Below are 22,602 nucleotides of genomic sequence, written 5' to 3' on the forward strand. Positions count from 1 at the left end.
GTTAGGGCCAAGAGACCAGGGTGTGGCAGGACGGAGTGCTCAGGTTGGGGTGTAGGGTTTGATCATAGCCTGAAGGTAGTTGGGGCCAAGAGACCAGGGGGTCGCAGGACGGAGTGCTCAGGTTGGGGTGTAGGGTTTGATCATAGCCTGAAGGTAGGGAGGGACCGTTCCTCTTGCTCCTCCGTAGGTAAACACCATGGTGTTGAAGATGATGCGAGCTTCGACTGGAAGCCAGTGGAGTGTGCGTAGGAGCGAGGTGACACGGGAGGATTTAGGAAGGTTGAACGACCAGGCGGGCTGTGTCATTCATTATGGGGTGGCAGGTAGCCTAGTGGTTAGAGCGTTGTGCCAGTATCCTGAAAGGTTGCTGGATCAAATCCCTGAGCTGACAAGGTAAAAATCGTTGTGCCCCTGAACAAGGCAGTTAACCCACTCTTCCTCGGCTGTCGTGTAAAATAAGAATTTGTTCTTAACTGACTTGCCAAGTTAAATAAAGGTCAAATGAAAAAAATTGTGGATAAGGATGGCTCATCGGGGTGCCCAGACAACAAAGTTGCAGCAGTCTAAACTGGAGATGACAAGTGCCTGGGTTAGGACCTGCGCCACTTCCTGTGTGATGTAAAGTCTGATATTATAGAGCAGTGGTATGTCACTCTACTGATGTTATAGAGCAGTGGTATGTCACTCTGCTGATGTTATAGAGCAGTGGTATGTCACTCTGCTGATGTTATAGAGCAGTGGTATGTCACTCTGCTGATGTTATAGAGCAGTGGTATGTCACTCTGCTGATGTTATAGAGCAGTGGTATGTCACTCTACTGATGTTATAGAGCAGTGGTATGTCACTCTGCTGATGGTATGTCACTCTGCTGATGGTATGTCACTCTACTGATGTTATAGAGCAGTGGTATGTCACTCTGCTGATGTTATAGAGCAGTGGTATGTCACTCTGCTGATGGTATGTCACTCTGCTGATGTTATAGAGCAGTGGTATGTCACTCTGCTGATGGTATGTCACTCTACTGATGTTATAGAGCAGTGGTATGTCACTCTGCTGATGTTATAGAGCAGTGGTATGTCACTCTGCTGATGGTATGTCACTCTGCTGATGTTATAGAGCAGTGGTATGTCACTCTGCTGATGTTATAGAGCAGTGCTATTCAAAGGTGGGGTGGCGACCCCTAGTGTTGTCGCAGGGAAACTGCGGTGGGGTCCCTAAAATATTTTTCTAGTTTTTTTTGACACATTAGTAAAGAGTACAGATTATTCTATTGGACAACATACAAAAGGTTTTGAGAGAAATAATTTAAAAAAATAAATAATATTGAGTAAATGTGGAAGAGTAGTGGATTGTCAATGCATAGCAATGATCGGAGAGACCATGAGAGGAGCAGTGACTTGGTCTATAGAGAGAAGAGGAGAGGGCCTAGAACCGAGCCCTGGGGGACCCCACTAGTGAGAGTATATGGTGCAGACTCCACTCTACGCCCCCTGGTAGGAACGACCACAGTGGTGGTTCCCTCCGTAGCCAGACAGACAGATCTTACCGTGACGGCATCCTGGGAAACCACTGCCCGAGTCTCAACGCTGTACAGTACCTTAACTGGGAGGATAAAATGCGCCCGTGGCTGTTTTCTAATTTCATACTGGACACGTGCAGGAGCGTGAGTCAGACAAGCTCCACTCTGCAGGCCTATCACCCATCCAATCAGGGTAGGGCCCACTCGGATACCCCACCTCTGGCCTGTGTCCAGTGGGGTTGTCCCCCAAATGGCACCCTACTCTCTTTATAGTGCGCTACTTTATCACAAGGGGTCTGGTCTATAGTAGTGCACTATATAGGGAATAGGGCTCTGGTCTAAAGCAGTGCACGATATAGGGAATAGGGCTCTGGTCTAAAGTAGTGCACAATGTAGGGAATAGGGCTCTGGTCTAAAGTAGTGCACGATATAGGGAATAGGGCTCTGGTCTAAAGTAGTGCACGATATAGGGAATAGGGCTCTGGTCTAAAGTAGTGCACGATATAGGGAATAGGGCTCTGGTCTAAAGTAGTGCACTATATAGGGAATAGGGCTCTGGTCTATAGTAGTGTACTATATAGGGAATAGGGTTCTGGTCTAAAGTAGTGCACTATATAGGGAAAAGGGCTCTGGTCTAAAGTAGTGTACTATATAGGGAATAGGGCTCTGGTCTAAAGTAGTGCACTATATAGGGAATAGGGCTCTGGTCTAAAGTAGTGTACTATATAGGGAATAGGGTTCTAGTCTAAAGTAGTGTACTATATAGGGAATAGGGATCTATTTGGGCTGCATGACGGGGTCGACCCCAGGAAAGGCTGGTGGCCTTACATGTAGAGCAGGCAGGAGAAGAAGGGCAGGGGTATAAGAAGGGCTATGTGGGATGGGAGCTGGCTCCTCCTCCTCCTCCTCTCTCCGGGCTGGGGATGGGAGCTGGCTCCTCCTCCTCCTCTCTCCGGGCGTGGGATGGGAGCTGGCTCCTCCTCCTCCTCTCTCTGGGCGTGGGATGGGAGCTGGCTCCTCCTCCTCCTCTCTCCGTGCTGGGGATGGGAGCTGGCTCCTCCTCCTCCTCTCTCCGTGCTGGGGATGGGACAGTGTATTTTTAGACTCCCCCTTCCTCTACCCCGTGTGTGTGTGTGTGTGTGTGTGTCAGCCTGAAGAGACATTCTCTCTCTGTGAGAACCAGAACAGAATTCAGCCTGAGTTGAACTTTGGTCTTTGCACCAGGACTTGTTGATAGTCATGCAGGCCCAGGTGTCAGCCTAAAGCATCCTCAAGAGACCATTGTTTTGTAAAACAAAAAGGATATTTTAAAGTTTGAGGAGAAAACGGCGAAGGCTTTGCTAACCAATATGTTGCCCTGGAAATAACAAAATAAAATGCATCTCTAAGCATGAAACATGGAGTGAAATTGGTTATTTGCCCTTTAGGCCTACAATTTATATAGAAAAGTATGTGGTCACCCCTTCAAATGAGTGGATTCAGCTAATTCAGCCACAGCCGTTGGTAACGGGTGTATAAAATCGAGCAGATAGTTCTATGGAGTGATGAATCACGCTTCACCTTCTGGCAGTCCTACAGACAAATCAAGGTTTAACGGATGCCAAGATAACGCTACCTGCTTAATGCATAGTGCCAACTGTAAAGTTTGGTAGAGGAGGAATAATGGTCTGGGGCTGTTTTTCATGGTTCGGGCCCCTTAGTTCCAGTGAAGGAAAATCTTAACGCTACAGCGTACAATGACATTCTAGACAATTCTGTTCTTCCAACTTTGTGGCGACAGTTTGGGGAAGGCCCTTTCCTGTTTCAGCATGACAATGCCCCCCGTGCACAAAGTGAGGTCAATACAGAAATGGTTTGTCAAGATCAGTGTGGAAGAACTTGACTGACCTGCATAGAGCCCTGACCTCAACCAAATCGAACACCTTCGTGATGAATTAGAACACTGACTGCGAGCCAAGCCTAATCGCCCAACATCAGTGCCCGACCTCACTAATGCTCTTGTGGCTGAATGGAAGCAAGTCCCCCTGCAGAAATGTTCCAACATCTAGTGGAAAGCCTTCCCAGAAGAGTGGAGGCTGTTACAGCAGCAAAGGGGCGGGGCCAACTCCGTATTAATGGCCATCATTTTGGAATGAGTTGTTGGACGAGCAGGTGTCCTCATACCGTTCGTCATGTAGTGTATGTGTTGTATTGCTTACTGTTAGAGTAAATCACTTTAGAAGTAGGGGATCCTTTCCCAATTAAAAAGACAGATGTCTGGGGATGTTGTTATTTACCCATGATCCTCTCTGGGGGAGTCTTCCGGTGTGATGGGATGGATTGTAAAAGGCCCTTGTTATTGTCCAGCACATCCATTCAGAGCTTTTTTTTACAGACAGGCATGCTGTGTCTCTCTCTCGCTCTCTGATGAGACATCCTGATGAGAGCTTGATGAGTTGTTATTTACCCACGATCCTCTCTGGGGGAGTCTTCCAGTGTGTCTCTGACTCAGCCGGTCTGATTTTATCCTTCCATATGGGGGGGGGGGGTGTGAGTGTGAGAGAGAGATTCTTTCTTCCTATCCCCATTTCTGTGTGTGTGTGTGAGGGAGAGATTCTTTCTTCCTTTGTGTGTGTCCCTGTGTGTTAGTGACTTGGCATTCGGAAAGTATTCAGACCCCTTGACTTTTTTTCCCCCATTTTGTTACGTTACAGACGTTTTCTAAAAATGGATGAACGTGTCTTTTCCCCTCGTCGATCTACACACAATACCCCATAATGACATCACAATACCCCGTAATGACATCACAATACCCCGTAATGACATCACAATACCCCGTAATGACAAAGCAAAAACTGTTATTTAGCAAATGTATATATCTATAAAAAAAAAAAAACAGATCACATTTACACAAGTATTCAGACCCTTTACTCAGTACTTTGTTGAAGCACCGTTGGCAGCGATTACATCCTCGAGTCTTCTTGGGTATGACGCTACTTCTATTCTGGAAGTTTCTCCCATTGTTCTGTGCAGATCCTCTCAAGCTCTGACAGCTATTTTCAGGTTTCTCCAGAGATGTTCAATCAGGTTCAAGTCCGGGCTCTGGCTGGGCCACTCGAGGACATTGAGACTTGTCCTGAAGCCACTCATGCGCTGTCTTTGCTATGTGCTTCGGGTCGTTGTCCTGTTGGAAGGTGAACCTCCGCCCCAGTTTGAGGTCCTGAGCGCTCTGGAGCAGGTTTTCATCAAGGGATCTCTCTGTACTTTGCTCCGTTCATCTTTCCCTCTGTCCTGACTTGTCTTCCAGTCCCTGCAGCTGAAAAATATCCACACAGCATGATGCTGCCACCACCATGCTTCACCGTAGGGATGGTGCCAGGTTTCATCCAGACATGACGCTTGATATTCAGGCCAAAGAGTTCAATCTTGGTTTCATCAGACCAGAGAATCTTGTTTCTCATGGTCTGAGTTCTTTAGGTGCCTTTTGGCAAACTCCAAGTGGGCTGTCATGTGCCTTTTACTGAGGAGTGGCTTCCATCTGTCCACTCTACCATAAATGCCTGATTGGTGAAGTGCTGCAGAGGTGGTTGTCCTTCTGGAAGGTTCTCCCATCTCCACAGAGGAACGCTGGAGCTCTGTCAGTGACCATCGGGTTCATTGTTACCTCCCAGACCATAGCCCTTCTCCCCTGATTGCTCAGTTTGGCCGGGCGGCCAGCTATAGGAAGAGTCTTGTTGAATCCAAACTTCTTCCATTTTAGATTGATGGAGGCCACTGTGTTCTTGGAGACCTTCAATGATGCAGACATTTTTTTGGTATCCTTCCCCAGATCTGTGCCTCAACATAATCCTGTCTCGGAGCTCTCCAGGCAAATCTTTCGACCCCATGGCTTGATTTTTGCTCTGACATGCACTGTCAACTGTGGCACCTTATATCGACAGGTGTGTGCCTTTCCAAATCATTTCCAATCAATTGAATTTACCACAGGTGGACTCCAATCAAGTTGCAGAATATATCTCAAGGATGATCAATGGAAACAGGATGCATACGAGCTCATTTTCAAGTCTCATAGCAAAGGGTCTGAATACTTATGCTAACATTTCTAAAAACCTGTTTTGGCTTTGTCATTATTGGGTATTGTGATGTCATTATGGGGTATTGTGATGTCATTATGGGGTGTTGTGATGTCATTATGGGGTGTTGTGATGTCATTATGGGGTGTTGTGATGTCATTATGGGGTGTTGTGATGTCATTACGGGGTGTTGTGATGTCATTATGGGGTGTTGTGATGTCATTACGGGGTGTTGTGACGTCATTACGGGGTGTTGTGACGTCATTACGGGGTGTTGTGATGTCATTATTGAGGTATTGTGTTTAGACTGAGGGACAAATGATTCAATCCATTTTAGAACAAGGCTGTAACGTAACCAAAGGTGGAAAGTAGGGAAGGGGTCTGAATACTTTCCCAAGGCACTGTGTACCTGTAGTCTGTATGCTCATAGTTCTTATGATTCACACCTTCCCTGACACATACAACACTCCTCACGTCACACCAGACGTCTGCTCTATCAGTTTATAAATATCTCCACTCTTCAGACGTCAGTCGTCACATGACGAGGCTTTGCAGAGAATGTTGATGAGTACGGGTGTAGCGTTTTGGGTATGTTGTTGACGGCAGTTTTTAATTAGGCTGCCGTTATTACCCTCACGAGACTCTGGTTAGTTTATATCTTCTTGTCTTCCCATCTAAAACAGTTCAGGACCGTTCCTTCGTGTATCAGGACATTTTATGGTGTTTTTGGTCTTTGACGAGGGTTCTTTCGGGATGTTTGTGCACAAGACTTTTTTTTCTCTCTTTCTCTCTGCTAGACCAAGTCAAAGAGAAGTTTGGTTCATCGAGGAATCACCGCCGCCTTGCAACTTTTTTTGACTTGAGAAATAATGCACATATTTAGTGTTGGATATAAAATTGGACGCCTGTGTTCTCCACGTCAAAATTACTGACCGATTTTTCTTGAGTTAGATTCTTAGATTTTAATTCTGACTATTTTGAGGAATAGTCAGAATATACTGGCTACGGCGTCTCTAGATGGACAAACAGTACTAGTGCCGTTTTGTTCCCCCTCATTTTTCAAGTGAAGGTCTTTTTAAGGGAGTATGGAGCTGGTTTCGGTTGGCGTAGATGAGGTCCTCGGCGCCAACCGAACCAAAGCACGCCGGAAGACTTTAGCCGGTTAACACCGGAAACAGCAACTCATTATGTGTAGTGTTCACTTAAGACTTAAAGCATAGGCCTGTGTTTCAACCTCTCCAATGGCTCTTCTCATCTCTCTCTGGGTAGAGGAACATGAGAATTTTAACGAGGTCTAGACCACTAAATCAATTTAATTCCTCAAATGGCTGAGCGGAAAACAGGCCACACGGCTGGGACATAAAAGCCTTTCTTTCTCTCAGTGGTTGGTTGAGACTCACTCAGACACATGGTCAACCAGAAACCTTTTAAGCCAATGATTGTTTCTCTGTACGGTACCGTGTAGTCAGTATGCTTTGTTGGTCATTGGTTCTGTACAGCACTATTAACACTCACACCAGGGGTACTCAACCAGATACTGTTAACACTCACACCAGGGGTACTCAACCAGATACTGTTAACACTCACACCAGGGGTACTCAACCAGATACTGTTAACACTCACACCAGGGGTACTCAACCAGATACTGTTAACACTCACACCAGGGGTACTCAACCAGATACTGTTAACACTCACACCAGGGGTACTCAACCAGATACTGTTAACACTCACACCAGGGGTACTCAACCAGATACTGTTAACACTCACACCAGGGGTACTCAACCAGATACTATTAACACTCACACCAGGGGTACTCAACCAGCACACCAGGGGTACTCAACCAGATACTATTAACACTCACACCAGGGGTACTCAACCAGATACTGTTAACACTCACACCAGGGGTACTCAACCAGACACTACTAACACTCACACCAGGGGTACTCAACCAGCACACCAGGGGTACTCAACCAGATACTATTAACACTCACACCAGGGGTACTCAACCAGATACTATTAACACTCACACCAGGGGTACTCAACCAGATACTATTAACACTCACACCAGGGGTACTCAACCAGATACTGTTAACACTCACACCAGGGGTACTCAACCAGACACTACTAACACTCACACCAGGGGTACTCAACCAGCACACCAGGGGTACTCAACCAGATACTATTAACACTCACACCAGGGGTACTCAACCAGATACTATTAACACTCACACCAGGGGTACTCAACCAGATACTATTAACACTCACACCAGGGGTACTCAACCAGATACTATCTGAGAAGGTCTGGTCACTAATTTCCTAGGTGGCAACGGTTCGGATAGATGTAATTGTTTATCGACATCGTTACGAACGTCCACCTCGAGACAAAATGCTTCCCCCAAAACTGTTCCCTTCCCTCTTGTTTGGCGGAAAGGAAATGTGACACTTTCAAAGCTCATTTCCTGCAATTCAACACACTTTCAAAGCTCATTTCCTGCAATTCAACACACTTTCAAAGCTCATTTCCTGTTTCCAAATTCAACACACTTTGTCCACTGGTGGGACTATCTGTTCAGTGTTGTAATATCCCCCCCCGACGTCTCTTTCCAGCCTGCGCTGCCCTCTGCCACGTGTCTCTCTCTGCTCGTTGTCTTGGATATCCTGCAGTCCAGAGGTGAAGGAAATGGATCCTATGGAGTGTCCGCTGTGTTTGGAGCCGCTGGAGACGGACGATGCCAACTTCTTCCCCTGCACCTGCGGCTACCAGATCTGTCGTTTCTGTTGGCACCGGATCCGCACAGACGAGAACGGCCTCTGCCCTGCCTGCAGAAAGGTAGGCTACCCTAGTCTACCCCATATCCTACCCTAAACCCTGCCCTAGTGTACCCCTACCCCATATCCTACCCTAAACCCTACCCTAGTCTAATCCCTACCCCATATCCTACCCTAAACCCTGCCCTAGTCTAACCCCTACCCCATATCCTACCCTAAACACTACCCTAGTCTAACCCCTACCCCATATCCTACCCTAAACCTTGCCCTAGTCTACCCTCTGCCCTGCCTGCAGAAAGGTAGGCTACCCTGGTCTACCCTCTACCCCATATCCTACCCTAAACCCTGCCCTAGTCTACCCCCTACCCCAACGGGAAACTGGGGAATAGCCTGCTCTGGGAACAACGGGAAACTGGGGAATAGCCTGCTCTGGGAACAACGGGAAACTGGGGAATAGCCTGCTCTGGGAACAACAGGAAACCGGGGAATAGCCTGCTCTGGGAACAACAGGAAACCGGGGAATAGCCTGCTCTGGGAACAACAGGAAACCGGGGAATAGCCTGCTCTGGTAACAACAGGAAACTGGGGAATAGCCTGCTCTGGTAACAACAGGAAACTGGGGAATAGCCTGCTCTGGTAACAACAGGAAACTGGGGAATAGCCTGCTCTGGTAACAACAGGAAACTGGGGAATAGCCTGCTCTGGTAACAACAGGAAACTGGGGAATAGCCTGCTCTGGTAACAACGGGAAACTGGGGAATAGCCTGCTCTGGTAACAACGGGAAACTGGGGAATAGCCTGCTCTGGTAACAACGGGAAACTGGGGAATAGCCTGCTCTGGGAACAACAGGAAACTGGGGAATAGCCTGCTCTGGGAACAACAGGAAACTGGGGAATAGCCTGCTCTGGTAACAACAGGAAACTGGGGAATAGCCTGCTCTGGTAACAACAGGAAACTGGGGAATAGCCTGCTCTGGTAACAACAGGAAACTGGGGAATAGCCTGCTCTGGGAACAACAGGAAACTGGGGAATAGCCTGCTCTGGTAACAACAGGAAACTGGGGAATAGCCTGCTCTGGTAACAACAGGAAACTGGGGAATAGCCTGCTCTGGTAACAACAGGAAACTGGGGAATAGCCTGCTCTGGGAACAACAGGAAACTGGGGAATAGCCTGCTCTGGTAACAACAGGAAACTGGGGAATAGCCTGCTCTGGGAACAACAGGAAACCGGGGAATAGCCTGCTCTGGGAACAACAGGAAACTGGGGAATAGCCTGCTCTGGTAACAACAGGAAACTGGGGAATAGCCTGCTCTGGTAACAACGGGAAACTGGGGAATAGCCTGCTCTGGTAACAACGGGAAACTGGGGAATAGCCTGCTCTGGTAACAACGGGAAACTGGGGAATAGCCTGCTCTGGTAACAACGGGAAACTGGGGAATAGCCTGCTCTGGTAACAACGGGAAACTGTGGAATAGCCTGCTCTGGGAACAACGGGAAACTGGGGAATAGCCTGCTCTGGTAACAACGGGAAACTGGGGAATAGCCTGCTCTGGGACCAACGGGAAACTGGGGAATAGCCTGCTCTGGTAACAACGGGAAACTGGGGAATAGCCTGCTCTGGGAACAACAGGAAACTGGGGAATAGCCTGCTCTGGTAACAACAGGAAACTGGGGAATAGCCTGCTCTGGGAACAACAGGAAACTGGGGAATAGCCTGCTCTGGGAACAACAGGAAACTGGGGAATAGCCTGCTCTGGGAACAACAGGAAACTGGGGAATAGCCTGCTCTGGTAACAACAGGAAACTGGGGAATAGCCTGCTCTGGGAACAACAGGAAACTGGGGAATAGCCTGCTCTGGGAACAACATGAAACTGGGGAATAGCCTGCTCTGGGAACAACAGGAAACTGGGGAATAGCCTGCTCTGGTAACAACAGGAAACTGGGGAATAGCCTGCTCTGGTAACAACAGGAAACTGGGGAATAGCCTGCTCTGGGAACAACAGGAAACTGGGGAATAGCCTGCTCTGGGAACAACAGGAAACTGGGGAATAGCCTGCTCTGGGAACAACAGGAAACTGGGGAATAGCCTGCTCTGGGAACAACAGGAAACTGGGGAATAGCCTGCTCTGGGAACAACAGGAAACTGGGGAATAGCCTGCTCTGGGAACAACAGGAAACTGGGGAATAGCCTGCTCTGGGAACAACAGGAAACTGGGGAATAGCCTGCTCTGGGAACAACAGGAAACTGGGGAATAGCCTGCTCTGGGAACAACAGGAAACTGGGGAATAGCCTGCTCTGGGAACAACAGGAAACTGGGGAATAGCCTGCTCTGGTAACAACAGGAAACTGGGGAATAGCCTGCCATGGTAACAACAGGAAACTGGGGAATAGCCTGCTCTGGGAACAACAGGAAACTGGGGAATAGCCTGCTCTGGGAACAACAGGAAACTGGGGAATAGCCTGCTCTGGGAACAACAGGAAACTGGGGAATAGCCTGCTCTGGTAACAACAGGAAACTGGGGAATAGCCTGCTCTGGGAACAACAGGAAACTGGGGAATAGCCTGCTCTGGGAACAACAGGAAACTGGGGAATAGCCTGCTCTGGGAACAACAGATAACTGGGGAATAGCCTGCTCTGGTAACAACAGGAAACTGGGGAATAGCCTGCTCTGGTAACAACAGGAAACTGGGGAATAGCCTGCTCTGGTAACAACAGGAAACTGGGGAATAGCCTGCTCTGGTAACAACAGGAAACTGGGGAATAGCCTGCTCTGGTAACAACAGGAAACTGGGGAATATCCTGCTCTGGTAACAACGGGAAACTGGGGAATAGCCTGCTCTGGTAACAACGGGAAACTGGGGAATAGCCTGCTCTGGGAACAACGGGAAACTGGGGAATAGCCTGCTCTGGGAACAACGGGAAACTGGGGAATAGCCTGCTCTGGGAACAACGGGAAACTGGGGAATAGCCTGCTCTGGTAACAACGGGAAACTGGGGAATAGCCTGCTCTGGGAACAACAGGAAACTGGGGAATAGCCTGCTCTGGGAACAACAGGAAACTGGGGAATAGCCTGCTCTGGTAACATCAGGAAACTGGGGAATAGCCTGCTCTGGGAACAACAGGAAACTGGGGAATAGCCTGCTCTGGGAACAACAGATAACTGGGGAATAGCCTGCTCTGGGAACAACAGGAAACTGGGGAATAGCCTGCTCTGGTAACAACAGGAAACTGGGGAATAGCCTGCTCTGGTAACAACAGGAAACTGGGGAATAGCCTGCTCTGGTAACAACAGGAAACTGGGGAATAGCCTGCTCTGGTAACAACAGGAAACTGGGGAATAGCCTGCTCTGGTAACAACAGGAAACTGGGGAATAGCCTGCTCTGGTAACAACAGGAAACTGGGGAATAGCCTGCTCTGGTAACAACGGGAAACTGGGGAATAGCCTGCTCTGGGAACAACGGGAAACTGGGGAATAGCCTGCTCTGGTAACAACGGGAAACTGGGGAATAGCCTGCTCTGGGAACAACAGGAAACTGGGAAATAGCCTGCTCTGGGAACAACAGGAAACTGGGGAATAGCCTGCTCTGGTAACATCAGGAAACTGGGGAATAGCCTGCTCTGGGAACAACAGGAAACTGGGGAATAGCCTGCTCTGGGAACAACAGATAACTGGGGAATAGCCTGCTCTGGGAACAACAGGAAACTGGGGAATAGCCTGCTCTGGTAACAACAGGAAACTGGGGAATAGCCTGCTCTGGTAACAACAGGAAACTGGGGAATAGCCTGCTCTGGTAACAACAGGAAACTGGGGAATAGCCTGCTCTGGTAACAACAGGAAACTGGGGAATAGCCTGCTCTGGTAACAACAGGAAACTGGGGAATAGCCTGCTCTGGTAACAACAGGAAACTGGGGAATAGCCTGCTCTGGTAACAACAGGAAACTGGGGAATAGCCTGCTCTGGTAACAACAGGAAACTGGGGAATAGCCTGCTCTGGTAACAACAGGAAACTGGGGAATAGCCTGCTCTGGGAACAACAGGAAACTGGGGAATAGCCTGCTCTGGGAACAACAGGAAGCTGGGGAATAGCCTGCTCTGGGAACAACGGGAAACTGGGGAATAGCCTGCTCTGGGAACAACGGGAAACTGGGGAATAGCCTGCTCTGGGAACAACGGGAAACTGGGGAATAGCCTGCTCTGGGAACAACGGGAAACTGGGGAATAGCCTGCTCTGGTAACAACGGGAAACTGGGGAATAGCCTGCTCTGGGAACAACTTGAAACTGGGGAATAGCCTGCTCTGGTAACAACGGGAAACTGGGGAATAGCCTGCTCTGGTAACAACGGGAAACTGGGGAATAGCCTGCTCTGGTAACAACGGGAAACTGGGGAATAGCCTGCTCTGGTAACAACAGGAAACTGGGGAATAGCCTGCTCTGGTAACAACGGGAAACTGGGGAATAGCCTGCTCTGGTAACAACGGGAAACTGGGGAATAGCCTGCTCTGGGAACAACGGGAAACTGGAATAGCCTGCTCTGGGAACAACGGGAAACTGGGGAATAGCCTGCTCTGGTAACAACGGGAAACTGGGGAATAGCCTGCTCTGGTAACAACGGGAAACTGGGGAATAGCCTGCTCTGGGAACAACAGGAAACTGGGGAATAGCCTGCTCTGGTAACAACAGGAAACTGGGGAATAGCCTGCTCTGGTAACAACAGGAAACTGGGGAATATCCTGCTCTGGTAACAACAGGAAACTGGGGAATAGCCTGCTCTGGTAACAACAGGAAACTGGGGAATAGCCTGCTCTGGGAACAACGGGAAACTGGGGAATAGCCTGCTCTGGGAACAACGGGAAACTGGGGAATAGCCTGCTCTGGGAACAACGGGAAACTGGGGAATAGCCTGCTCTGGTAACAACGGGAAACTGGGGAATAGCCTGCTCTGGTAACAACGGGAAACTGGGGAATAGCCTGCTCTGGGAACAACGGGAAACTGGGGAATAGCCTGCTCTGGGAACAACGGGAAACTGGGGAATAGCCTGCTCTGGGAACAACAGGAAACTGGGGAATAGCCTGCTCTGGTAACAACAGGAAACTGGGGAATAGCCTGCTCTGGGAACAACAGGAAACTGGGGAATAGCCTGCTCTGGGAACAACAGATAACTGGGGAGTAGCCTGCTCTGGGAACAACAGGAAACTGGGGAATAGCCTGCTCTGGTAACAACAGGAAACTGGGGAATAGCCTGCTCTGGTAACAACAGGAAACTGGGGAATAGCCTGCTCTGGGAACAACAGGAAACTGGGGAATAGCCTGCTCTGGTAACAACAGGAAGCTGGGGAATAGCCTGCTCTGGGAACAACGGGAAACTGGGGAATAGCCTGCTCTGGGAACAACGGGAAACTGGGGAATAGCCTGCTCTGGGAACAACGGGAAACTGGGGAATAGCCTGCTCTGGGAACAACGGGAAACTGGGGAATAGCCTGCTCTGGTAACAACGGGAAACTGGGGAATAGCCTGCTCTGGGAACAACGGGAAACTGGGGAATAGCCTGCTCTGGTAACAACGGGAAACTGGGGAATAGCCTGCTCTGGTAACAACAGGAAACTGGGGAATAGCCTGCTCTGGTAACAACAGGAAACTGGGGAATTGCCTGCTCTGGTAACAACAGGAAACTGGGGAATAGCCTGCTCTGGTAACAACAGGAAACTGGGGAATAGCCTGCTCTGGTAACAACAGGAAACTGGGGAATAGCCTGCTCTGGTAACAACAGGAAACTGGGGAATAGCCTGCTCTGGTAACAACAGGAAACTGGGGAATAGCCTGCTCTGGTAACAACAGGAAACCGGGGAATAGCCTGCTCTGGGAACAACAGGGAACCGGGGAATAGCCTGCTCTGGGAACAACAGGAAACCGGGGAATAGCCTGCTCTGGTAACAACAGGAAACCGGGGAATAGCCTGCTCTGGGAACAACAGGAAACTGGGGAATAGCCTGCTCTGGTAACAACAGGAAACTGGGTTATAGCCTGCTCTGGGAACAACAGGAAACCGGGGAATAGCCTGCTCTGGTAACAACAGGAAACTGGGGAATAGCCTGCTCTGGTAACAACAGGAAACTGGGGAATAGCCTGCTCTGGTAACAACAGGAAACTGGGGAATAGCCTGCTCTGGTAACAACAGGAAACTGGGGAATAGCCTGCTCTGGGAACAACAGGAAACCGGGGAATCTTGGGAAAGTTCGGGGGCGGTGTAACGTGCTGCCTCTCTGCCTACAGCTTTACACAGAGGTGTACAAATCCCTGTCCTTTATCTAACACACCCCTCTCTCTCCTGTCTCTCTAACAGCCTTACCCAGAGGCCTCAGCGGTGTACAACCCCTCTCTCTCCTGTCTCTGTACCAGCCTTACCCAGAGACCTCAGCGGTGTACAGACCCCTCTCTCTCCTGTCTCTCTAACAGCCTTACCCAGAGAACTCAGCGGTGTACAAACCCCTCTCTCTCCTGTCTCTCTAACAGCCTTACCCAGAGGCCTCAGCGGTGTACAAACCCCTCTCTCTCCTGTCTCTGTAACAGCCTTACCCAGAGAACCCAGCGGTCTACAACCCCCTGTCAGCGGAGGAGCTGCAGAGGATAAAGAATGAGAAGAAGGCCAAACAGGTGGAGAAGAAACAGAAGACGACAGAAAACAGGAAGCACCTGGCCAGCGTCAGGGTGGTGCAGAGAAACCTGGTGTTTCTAGTGGGGCTGTCACAGAGACTGGCCGACCCCGAGGTAGGAACACAGAGACACACCCGGAGATCTGAGAATAACACTCCTAAAAACAACAGAGGGAATATTTGTTCATTATCGTCGTCATCAATGACTGCTGTGAGATTATCCTTCCTTTCCTTCCCTGCTTCCTGTAAATTCACTTAATGAGAGGAGGGAGGGAGGGGGAGAGACAGGGGGAGAGAGAGGGAGGGAGGGAGGGGGAGAGACAGGGGGAGAGAGAGGGAGGGAGGGAGGGGGAGAGACAGGGGGAGAGAGAGGGAGGGACAGGGGGAGAGGGAGAGGAGGAGGTAGGGAGAGGGGGGGAGAGGGAGAGGATGGGGAGGGAGGGAGAGGGGAAGAGAGCGAGCGAGGGAGGGAGGGAGAGAAGGATCGGGGGTGAAGAGAGGGAGGGAGGGGGGGAGAGGAAGAGAGGGAGGGAAGGAGCGGGGGGAGAGAGAAAGAGAGATGTTGACTCAGTCAGCTCTGATGGAGAGAGAGAGAGATGTGTAACTCTGGAGGCAGTGGAGTGTGATATAATATGCAGAGGATGAGATTATAGGGCAAAGCCAGTTTATAATGGAAAGTAATTAAATGACTACCCAGACTATTGACATTCCTGCCCCCCCCCCCCCCCCCCTCCTCTTTACACCACTGCTACTCTCTGTTGTCATCTATGCATAGTCACTTTAATATCTCTACCTACATGTTCATACTACCTCAACTAACCGGTGCCCCTTCCACAGTGACTCTGTATCGGTGCTCCCCTCTTTATAGTCTCGCTATTGTTATTTTACTGCTGCTCTTTAATTACTGGTTACATTTATTTCTTATTCTTATCTGTATTTTTTAAAACTGCTATTGTTGGTTCGGGACTCGTAAGTAATCATTTCAGTGTAAGGTTGTATTCAGCGCATGTGAAAAATCCAATTTGATTTAATGTAAGGCTTGTGGGGTAATATGCTTTGTATCCCCACTGGGGCTATAAATGACCCAGGAATATTCCATCACTAAACCTCATGTAGAATCACACTAGTTGGTGATTTATTCAGTGTTGTGAAAAGGCTCCATTAACAGAAAGCTGGAGCAGTTTCCTCTGTAGTGTAATGTACAACAGAAGGGTTTTGGTGAACCCAACAACACCAGAACAAAAGACCTTGTCTAAAATCTCTAGGGGGAAAAATAGTTTGTCTGGAATCTGGTTTGTCTGGAATCTGGTTTGTCTGGAATCTGGTGTGTCTGGAATCTGGTTTGTCTGGAATCTGGTTTGTCTGGAATCTGGTTTGTCTGGAATCTGGTGTACTAGCTAGCTGGCTTCTAGGCATCAGCCTTTCTGTTTGCTAATTTCCCACACAACAACAACAACAACAACAACAACATAAGTACAGGACAACAACAACGGCGTGTTCTGACGTGGTCCCGGATGGTCGTCATAGCAACAACCCTCCACACAAATAGACAGGACACCAATATTCATCTGTTCACAGAAAAAAAAAAAAATGTCTATGGAAAGAAAGATAGAGTTTACAATGCTGTTGGAATTGGAAGTGGACATGAAGTGTCAGGAAGATACTGAGTTTACCATGCTGTTGGAATTGGACATGACAACACCTTTCTGTTGTCCTATCCTCTCACGGTTGAACCCCGTCTGCTCACGTGCACTCTGCTGTTTCTACGCACACGACCAGCAACATTTTCCCATGTCTGTCCTCGTTGTTTCTGGCTGGCCTGATATAGTGGTGTTTGATTATCACACAGCTGCTACTGCCAATGGTTTCACTCAGTCTCAGAGAGAGAGAGAGAGAGAGAGAGAGAGAGAGAGAGAGAGAGAGTGAGTGTGTGTATTGGTCAAACAAAGGCTGCAAAGAGATGTCTTGAGCTCTGGTCGAAGTGGACGGAGAGTGACCAGAATGTCAAAACTATCGTCGCCCAGCGGCTCGGGCCATAGCAACCACCAACCAACCTCTTCCCTCTTTTACCCCTCTCACTACCCTGGACTCCTTCCACAGAAACCACCAACATAACGGATCAGAAACCCCCTCACTACGGATCAGAAACCTCCTCACTACGGATCAGAAACCTCCTCACTGCGGATCAGAAACCTCCTCACTGCAGATCAGAAACCTCCTCACTACAGATCAGAAACCTCCTCACTGCGGATCAGAAACCTCCTCACTGCAGATCAGAAACCACCAACATAACGGGTCAGAAACCTCCTCACTACGGGTCAGAAACCTCCTCACTACGGGTCAGAAACCTCCTCACTACGGGTCAGAAACCTCCTCACTGCGGGTCAGAAACCTCCTCACTGCGGATCAGAAACCTCCTCACTGCGGATCAGAAACCACCAACATGACGGATCAGAAACCACCAACATAACGGATCAGAAACCTCCTCACTGCAGATCAGAAACTTCCTCACTGCGGATCAGAAACCACCAACATGACGGATCAGAAACCACCAACATAACGGATCAGAAACCTCCTCACTGCAGATCAGAAACCTCCTCACTGCGGATCAGAAACCTCCTCACTGCGGATCAGAAACCTCCTCACTGCGGATCAGAAACCTCCTCACTGCAGATCAGAAACCTCCTCACTGCGGATCAGAAACCACCAACATGACGGATCAGAAACCACCAACACTGCGGATCAGAAACTTCCTCACTGCAGATCAGAAACCTCCTCACTGCGGATCAGAAACTTCCTCACTACGGATCAGAAACTTCCTCACTGCGGATCAGAAACCTCCTCACTGCGGATCAGAAACCTCCTCACTGCGGATCAGAAACTTCCTCACTGCGGATCAGAAACTTCCTCACTGCGGATCAGAAACCTCCTCACTGTGGATCAGAAACCACCAACCAAACGGATCAGAAATCATGGAAATTATTTTCTCGTTCTGACTGTCTTATCGTAACAGCTTTGGAGCGTAATTGCCTGTTGTAACCTGATTATAACAGTTGTATGTTTTGATGTGTAGACTAAACTACATTTCCCATCAGCCCCTCTGTTTTCTCTGTCCGTCCCAGATTCTAAAGAGACCCGAGTATTTTGTGAAGTTTGGGAAGGTCCATAAAGTAGTCATCAACAACAGCACCTCATACGCCGGCTCACAGGTATGAGGTGGGGGGCGGGAACTTCCTGTGGGCGAGGATGATTGACAGTAATGTTATAGTTTAAATGGATGGCGTTTGGTTGGTTGATGGAGTGCATTAGAAATGTATTACTAACACGATATACAGCCATAACACCAGTACAAGGGAAATACATAAAGTACATAGATTGATTGATCCATTGATTGTCTTGGTCTTGTCCCCCTAAGGGTCCCAGTGCCAGTGCCTATGTCACTTACATCCGCTCAGAAGACGCCCTCAGAGCAATACAGTGTGTCAACAACCTAGTAGTAGACGGCAGAACACTGAAGGTAAGTTTGGGGAAATATACCACGCTATGTACATCTAGTCTGGGCACAGGACAAAACAATGAGCATATCTGTATTAGATCGACGTTTGAAATGTCCGCTTCTCTGATGTCAATTTCTACACCTTTCACACAGGATTTATTGTATGTTGGCTGTAATAACATTTGTGTGATGTTTTTAAAATCTTCTTTTCAAACAGCCCCATTTTTATTTTTTAAGAGGAGAGGTTTATACTGAGGCGTTAGCGACTTGTCGTCTCGGTTTGAAAAGGGGTTTAACTTGAACTTTCTTGACTAAATGAAGATGTTTCCCTTTTCTACTCGTTCAATCAAGATCCCTGTCTTGGGGAATTACTGCCAAGCGTGTTGTACATGTGGATATCTCGTGCATAGTTTGACCTAACGAACTGTCGTTGTGTTCTGCAGGCTTCTTTAGGGACGACGAAATACTGCTGCTAACGAGTTGTCGTTGTTCTACGGGCTTCTTTAGGGACGACGAAATACTGCCGCTAACGAGCTGTCGTTGTGTTCTGCAGGCTTCTTTAGGGACGACGAAATACTGCCGCTAACGAGCTGTCGTTGTGTTCTGCAGGCTTCTTTAGGGACGACGAAATACTGCCGCTAACGAGCTGTCGTTGTGTTCTGCAGGCTTCTTTAGGGACGACGAAATACTGCCGCTAACGAGCTGTCGTTGTGTTCTGCAGGCTTCTTTAGGGACGACGAAATACTGCCGCTAACGAGCTGTCGTTGTGTTCTACGGGCTTCTTTAGGGACGACGAAATACTGCCGCTAACGAGCTGTCGTTGTGTTCTGCAGGCTTCTTTAGGGACGACGAAATACTGCCGCTAACGAGCTGTCGTTGTGTTCTGCAGGCTTCTTTAGGGACGACGAAATACTGCCGCTAACGAGCTGTCGTTGTGTTCTACAGGCTTCTTTAGGGACAACGAAATACTGCCGCTAACGAGCTGTCGTTGTGTTCTGCAGGCTTCTTTAGGGACGACGAAATACTGCCGCTAACGAGCTGTCGTTGTGTTCTACAGGCTTCTTTAGGGATGATGAAATACTGCCGCTAACGAGCTGTCGTTGTGTTCTACAGGCTTCTTTAGGGACGACGAAATACTGCAGCTACTTTCTGAAGAGCATGGGGTGTCCCAAACCCGACTGCATGTATCTACACGAACTGGGGGACGATGCGGCCAGCTTCACTAAAGAGGAGATGCAGGTAAGATGACCAATTTCAATACTTAGGAAAGGCTCTTTCTCAATTCATCTTTCCTCCGATCCTCACCCTGCTATCTCCTACCTCCTTCTCAAAACACATTGTGGGAATGGTTTGAGGGACCTGGGACCTTCTCCTCCAATTCATGCTTGAGAAGGAGACGAATAGATGGGATGCGATGAACTGAGGAGAATTGAAATGGGAGTCCCAGGATTGTAGTGGTGTCGACTTCACAGCAGGTGTTTTATCTTTCTAACGTGATCCTTTGTGTCGCTCTGTGTCGTCTGTCAGGCAGGGAAGCATCAAGAGTATGAACAGAGGCTGTTACAGGATCTGTACCAGAACCCCAGCTTTACCACCCAGACCTCAGGAGGGGAGACGACCAAGAGCTCTAAACCCAGCTGTTTGCAGAGGTAGGCTAAGAGCTCTAAACCCTGCTCTTTACAGAGGTAGGCTAAGAGCTCTAAACCCTGCTCTTTACAGAGGTAGGCTAAGAGCTCTAAACCCTGCTCTTTACAGAGGTAGGCTAAGAGCTCTAAACCCTGCTCTTTACAGAGGTAGGCTAAGAGCTCTAAACCCTGCTCTTTACAGAGGTAGGCTAAGAGCTCTAAACCCAGCTCTTTACAGAGGTAGGCTAAGAGCTCTAAACCTTTACAGAGGTAGGCTAAGCGCTCTAAACCCAGCTCTTTACAGAGGTAGGCTAAGAGCTCTAAACCTTTACAGAGGTAGGCTAAGAGCTCTAAACCTTTACAGAGGTAGGCTAAGAGCTCTAAACCCTGCTCTTTACAGAGGTAGGCTAAGCGCTCTAAACCCAGCTCTTTACAGAGGTAGGCTAAGAGCTCTAAACCTTTACAGAGGTAGGCTAAGCGCTCTAAACCCAGCTCTTTACAGAGGTAGGCTAAGAGCTCTAAACCTTTACAGAGGTAGGCTAAGCGCTCTAAACCCAGCTCTTTACAGAGGTAGGCTAAGCGCTCTAAACCCAGCTCTTTACAGAGGTAGGCTAAGAGCTCTAAACCCTGCTCTTTACAGAGGTAGGCTAAGAGCTCTAAACCCTGCTCTTTACAGAGGTAGGCTAAGAGCTCTAAACCCAGCTGTTTACAGAGGTAGGCTAAGAGCTCTAAACCCTGCTCTTTACAGAGGTAGGCTAAGAGCTCTAAACCCTGCTCTTTACAGAGGTAGGCTAAGAGCTCTAAACCCAGCTGTTTACAGAGGTAGGCTAAGAGCGCTAAACCTTTACAGAGGTAGGCTAAGAGCTCTAAACCCTACTCTTTACAGAGGTAGGCTAAGAGCTCTAAACCCTGCTCTTTACAGAGGTAGGCTAAGAGCGCTAAACCCTGCTCTTTACAGAGGTAGGCTAAGAGCTCTAAACCTTTACAGAGGTAGGCTAAGAGCTCTAAACCCAGCTGTTTACAGAGGTAGGCTAAGAGCTCTAAACCCAGCTGTTTACAGAGGTAGGCTAAGAGCGCTAAACCTTTACAGAGGTAGGCTAAGAGCTCTAAACCCTACTCTTTACAGAGGTAGGCTAAGAGCTCTAAACCCTGCTCTTTACAGAGGTAGGCTAAGAGCGCTAAACCCTGCTCTTTACAGAGGTAGGCTAAGAGCTCTAAACCTTTACAGAGGTAGGCTAAGAGCTCTAAACCCAGCTGTTTACAGAGGTAGGCTAAGAGCTCTAAACCCAGCTGTTTACAGAGGTAGGCTAAGAGCGCTAAACCTTTACAGAGGTAGGCTAAGAGCTCTAAACCCTACTCTTTACAGAGGTAGGCTAAGAGCTCTAAACCCTGCTCTTTACAGAGGTAGGCTAAGAGCGCTAAACCCTGCTCTTTACAGAGGTAGGCTAAGAGCTCTAAACCTTTACAGAGGTAGGCTAAGAGCGCTAAACCTTTACAGAGGTAGGCTAAGAGCTCTAAACCTTTACAGAGGTAGGCTAAGCGCTCTAAACCTTTACAGAGGTAGGCTAAGAGCTCTAAACCCTGCTCTTTACAGAGGTAGGCTAAGAGCTCTAAACCCTGCTGTTTACAGAGGTAGGCTAAGAGCGCTAAACCTTTACAGAGGTAGGCTAAGCGCTCTAAACCCAGCTCTTTACAGAGGTAGGCTAAGAGCTCTAAACCCTGCTCTTTACAGAGGTAGGCTAAGAGCTCTAAACCCAGCTCTTTACAGAGGTAGGCTAAGCGCTCTAAACCCAGCTGTTTACAGAGGTAGGCTAAGAGCGCTATACCCTGCTGTTTACAGAGGTAGGCTAAGAGCTCTAAACCTTTACAGAGGTAGGCTAAGAGCTCTAAACCCTGCTCTTTACAGAGGTAGGCTAAGAGCTCTAAACCCTGCTCTTTACAGAGGTAGGCTAAGAGCTCTAAACCCAGCTCTTTACAGAGGTAGGCTAAGCGCTCTAAACCCAGCTGTTTACAGAGGTAGGCTAAGAGCGCTATACCCTGCTGTTTACAGAGGTAGGCTAAGAGCTCTAAACCTTTACAGAGGTAGGCTAAGAGCTCTAAACCCTGCTCTTTACAGAGGTAGGCTAAGAGCTCTAAACCTTTACAGAGGTAGGCTAAGAGCTCTAAACCCTGCTCTTTACAGAGGTAGGCTAAGAGCTCTAAACCTTTACAGAGGTAGGCTAAGAGCTCTAAACCCTGCTCTTTACAGAGGTAGGCTAAGAGCTCTAAACCCTGCTCTTTACAGAGGTAGGCTAAGAGCTCTAAACCCTGCTCTTTACAGAGGTAGGCTAAGAGCTCTAAACCCTGCTCTTTACAGAGGTAGGCTAAGAGCTCTAAAACCTGCTCTTTACAGAGGTAGGCTAAGAGCTCTAAACCCTGCTCTTTACAGAGGTAGGCTAAGAGCTCTAAAACCTGCTCTTTACAGAGGTAGGCTAAGCGCT

General features: G+C 48.6%; 1 protein-coding gene across 1 annotated transcript in view; it reads left to right on the forward strand.

Annotated features, from left to right (window-relative positions):
• The window catches only part of LOC118938866 (CCR4-NOT transcription complex subunit 4-like), a 51,730-nt gene that overhangs the window by 2,280 nt on the left and 26,848 nt on the right, over positions 1 to 22,602 (forward strand). The window contains exons 2-7 of the mRNA XM_036945437.1: positions 8,179 to 8,401; positions 14,919 to 15,116; positions 18,124 to 18,210; positions 18,417 to 18,518; positions 19,611 to 19,736; positions 20,025 to 20,146. Coding sequence (XP_036801332.1) covers positions 8,252 to 8,401; positions 14,919 to 15,116; positions 18,124 to 18,210; positions 18,417 to 18,518; positions 19,611 to 19,736; positions 20,025 to 20,146 — 785 coding nt within the window. The 5' untranslated portion in view covers positions 8,179 to 8,251. The remainder of the gene's footprint in view (positions 1 to 8,178; positions 8,402 to 14,918; positions 15,117 to 18,123; positions 18,211 to 18,416; positions 18,519 to 19,610; positions 19,737 to 20,024; positions 20,147 to 22,602) is intronic.

Source organism: Oncorhynchus mykiss, chromosome 15, assembly GCF_013265735.2.
Source record: "Oncorhynchus mykiss isolate Arlee chromosome 15, USDA_OmykA_1.1, whole genome shotgun sequence".
Taxonomy (NCBI): domain Eukaryota; kingdom Metazoa; phylum Chordata; class Actinopteri; order Salmoniformes; family Salmonidae; genus Oncorhynchus; species Oncorhynchus mykiss.